General features: G+C 41.9%; 1 protein-coding gene across 1 annotated transcript in view; it reads left to right on the forward strand.

Moving 5' to 3' along the window:
• The first annotated feature begins 1,030 nt into the window (after window positions 1-1,030).
• LOC106816050 (protein FRG1-like) overlaps window positions 1,031-2,296 on the forward strand; it is a 14,417-nt gene continuing 13,151 nt past the window's right edge. Inside the window, exon 1 of the mRNA XM_014820595.1 lies at window positions 1,031-1,221. Within this exon, the coding sequence (XP_014676081.1) occupies window positions 1,163-1,221 (59 nt within the window). The 5' untranslated portion in view covers window positions 1,031-1,162. The remainder of the gene's footprint in view (window positions 1,222-2,296) is intronic.

Genomic DNA, 2,296 nt, shown 5'->3' on the forward strand with positions numbered 1-2,296 from the left:
AGAGTTGATACGATATATATAATAATCCAACATTTTCTCGTTTTGATAATGGTTATAAAAACAATTGCAGGCTCTCTACTATTTGACAACACACGAGTCACGCACCACAGCACAACAGCTACGCACGACGACACGCCCGACGCACTGCCCACACGTACGCCACGAACACACGCACCACACAGCACGCAGCGACGGCGCCCTAATATATATATATATATCAAGAGTGCATAATAGAGTGATTGACTTTATTTAACTTGATTTAATAACATCTCAGACTGCGCAGCCGTGATATTGTACCACGCAAATCTTCACACGCACACACACAACTCGAACGTTGAACTTCGAACACAACTTGATGGGAAGCATGTTAATGTTAATATGTTAATGTCTTAATCAATAAGAATAAGACCTCCAAAAAATTTCGAATCATTGTTTTACAATTATAAAGATTAATTTAGCATTATTTTGCTTTGATTGGTCGACGCAAATTATAGGATTAAATACATTGATGTTGGAAGTAATTGTAGAGCTAGTGATGGGGGATATATGGGGAGTTTATCGAAACTCCTATCTGATCATGGCTATGGAAGTAAACACCCTATACACATACCACAGGGGAAAGGTTTGGTAATAGAAATACTCAGTCTATGACTATTGTGGCAGATAAAGTTTGATTGAGGATTGAACGTTAATATAAAATTACGTCAACACTTGACACAAATGTGAACAAAAGCTTTTCACTAGAAAAAAAGAACGTGTGTGTGTAATAATGTACCTACCTAATGCTTGAGATCATGTTTAAAAATGAACATTAATTAATTGTAAAAGAAAAATACAGTAAACAAATAAAAGCAGAAGTTATTTTATACAAATTAGTTAATTATATTTAGTTCATTAAAAGTCCGAGAGTTTTCGAAAAGTCCGGGTTCTTTGGTGGTCGGACTTCTTTAGTGTAGTCGCGGTTGCATTGGCGAGATCTGCGCGGTAGATTTATCTGAGCCGGCGGCTGTTATCTGGGTGGGCTAATCAGTGTTTCTTACAGTTCAACCAACACAAACAAAACCCAAAACCTCACAGTTTGCACATTTTATCATCTCAGCTCTCGCATTTTATTATCTAACCTCTCATAGCCTAACTTGTACTGAGTTAACAGTCTTTAGAGATGTCTGAGTACTCACTCGTTAAAGGAGGAAAGCTCAACTTGAAAGGCCACAAAGAGAAGTATATAATAATTAATATATTAGTTATTACTATTTACGTTTTCGTCCTGCTCACATATCATAGTGCTCGGTCACACGGACAACCAGAGAGACCGGGTACAAGATGGCGTTGCGCAAAAGATGTGTTGTTCCCCGACCGCCGAAAGCGGTTAAGCCGCGCACTTCTGCGGGACTGGGCGCACGCGACCGCGGGGTGTTGTATGTAGCATCTCGCGCTCCCCGCTATACGAATTCGCGCGCCGAAGGAAGGCGGGCGCGCGAATGCGTATAGCGGGCAGCCTAACATCGCGCAGTTTTCGGGACACGTACATCGGCTCGGCTACATCGGCTTTGGAGGGGGGCCTTTCCGATTATAGATTGTAGGGGTGAGTATTGCGACCAAAAACCGTATTGCAATATATTGCAATACGACAAAACCGTATTGCAATATTTTCCAATACGTATTGGGAAGTGTATACCATGCATGATATAGTAGCAATTTGATGGTTTTAATATCATCATATATTGTATTATATGACATGATTTAATTTCTCATGTTTTTCTTGAGAAACAGAAGCACGGCAATGTTTTCCGCTGACAGTGCAGCCCTCTGTGCCGTAACAATGTCACCCGCTGTACTGAATACCCTGGGTTTGTCTATATTCAGGCCGGTACAGGAGATAATTTGCATATTTTGTCACGTGGTTTGTGTTATATAACCAATCAGATGTAATCGCGGCCGATTGCGGTGTGTGAGTGTGTGTGTATGTGTGTGGGTGTGTGTGTGTTGAATGGTGTGTGTGTGTGTGGGGTGTCGTGGGTGTTACACTATGGTGTGTGTGTGTGTGTATGTGTGTGTTGTGTGTGGTGGTGTGTGTGTGTGAGTGTGTGTTAGATATGGTGTGTGTGTGTGTGTGGGTCGTGTGGGTGTTACCATATGGTGCTGTGTGTGTTGTGTGTGTGTGTGTGTGTGGTGTGTGTTGTGTATGTGTGTATGTATGTGTGTGTGTGTGTGTGGTTGTGTGTGTGGGTGTTGGGTGTGTAGATATGGTGTGTGTGTGTCGGTGTGTGTGTGTGTGTGTGTGTTGTGTATGTAT

Source organism: Priapulus caudatus, unplaced genomic scaffold (assembly GCF_000485595.1).
Source record: "Priapulus caudatus unplaced genomic scaffold, Priapulus_caudatus-5.0.1 Scaffold1270, whole genome shotgun sequence".
Classification (NCBI taxonomy): domain Eukaryota; kingdom Metazoa; phylum Priapulida; class Priapulimorpha; order Priapulimorphida; family Priapulidae; genus Priapulus; species Priapulus caudatus.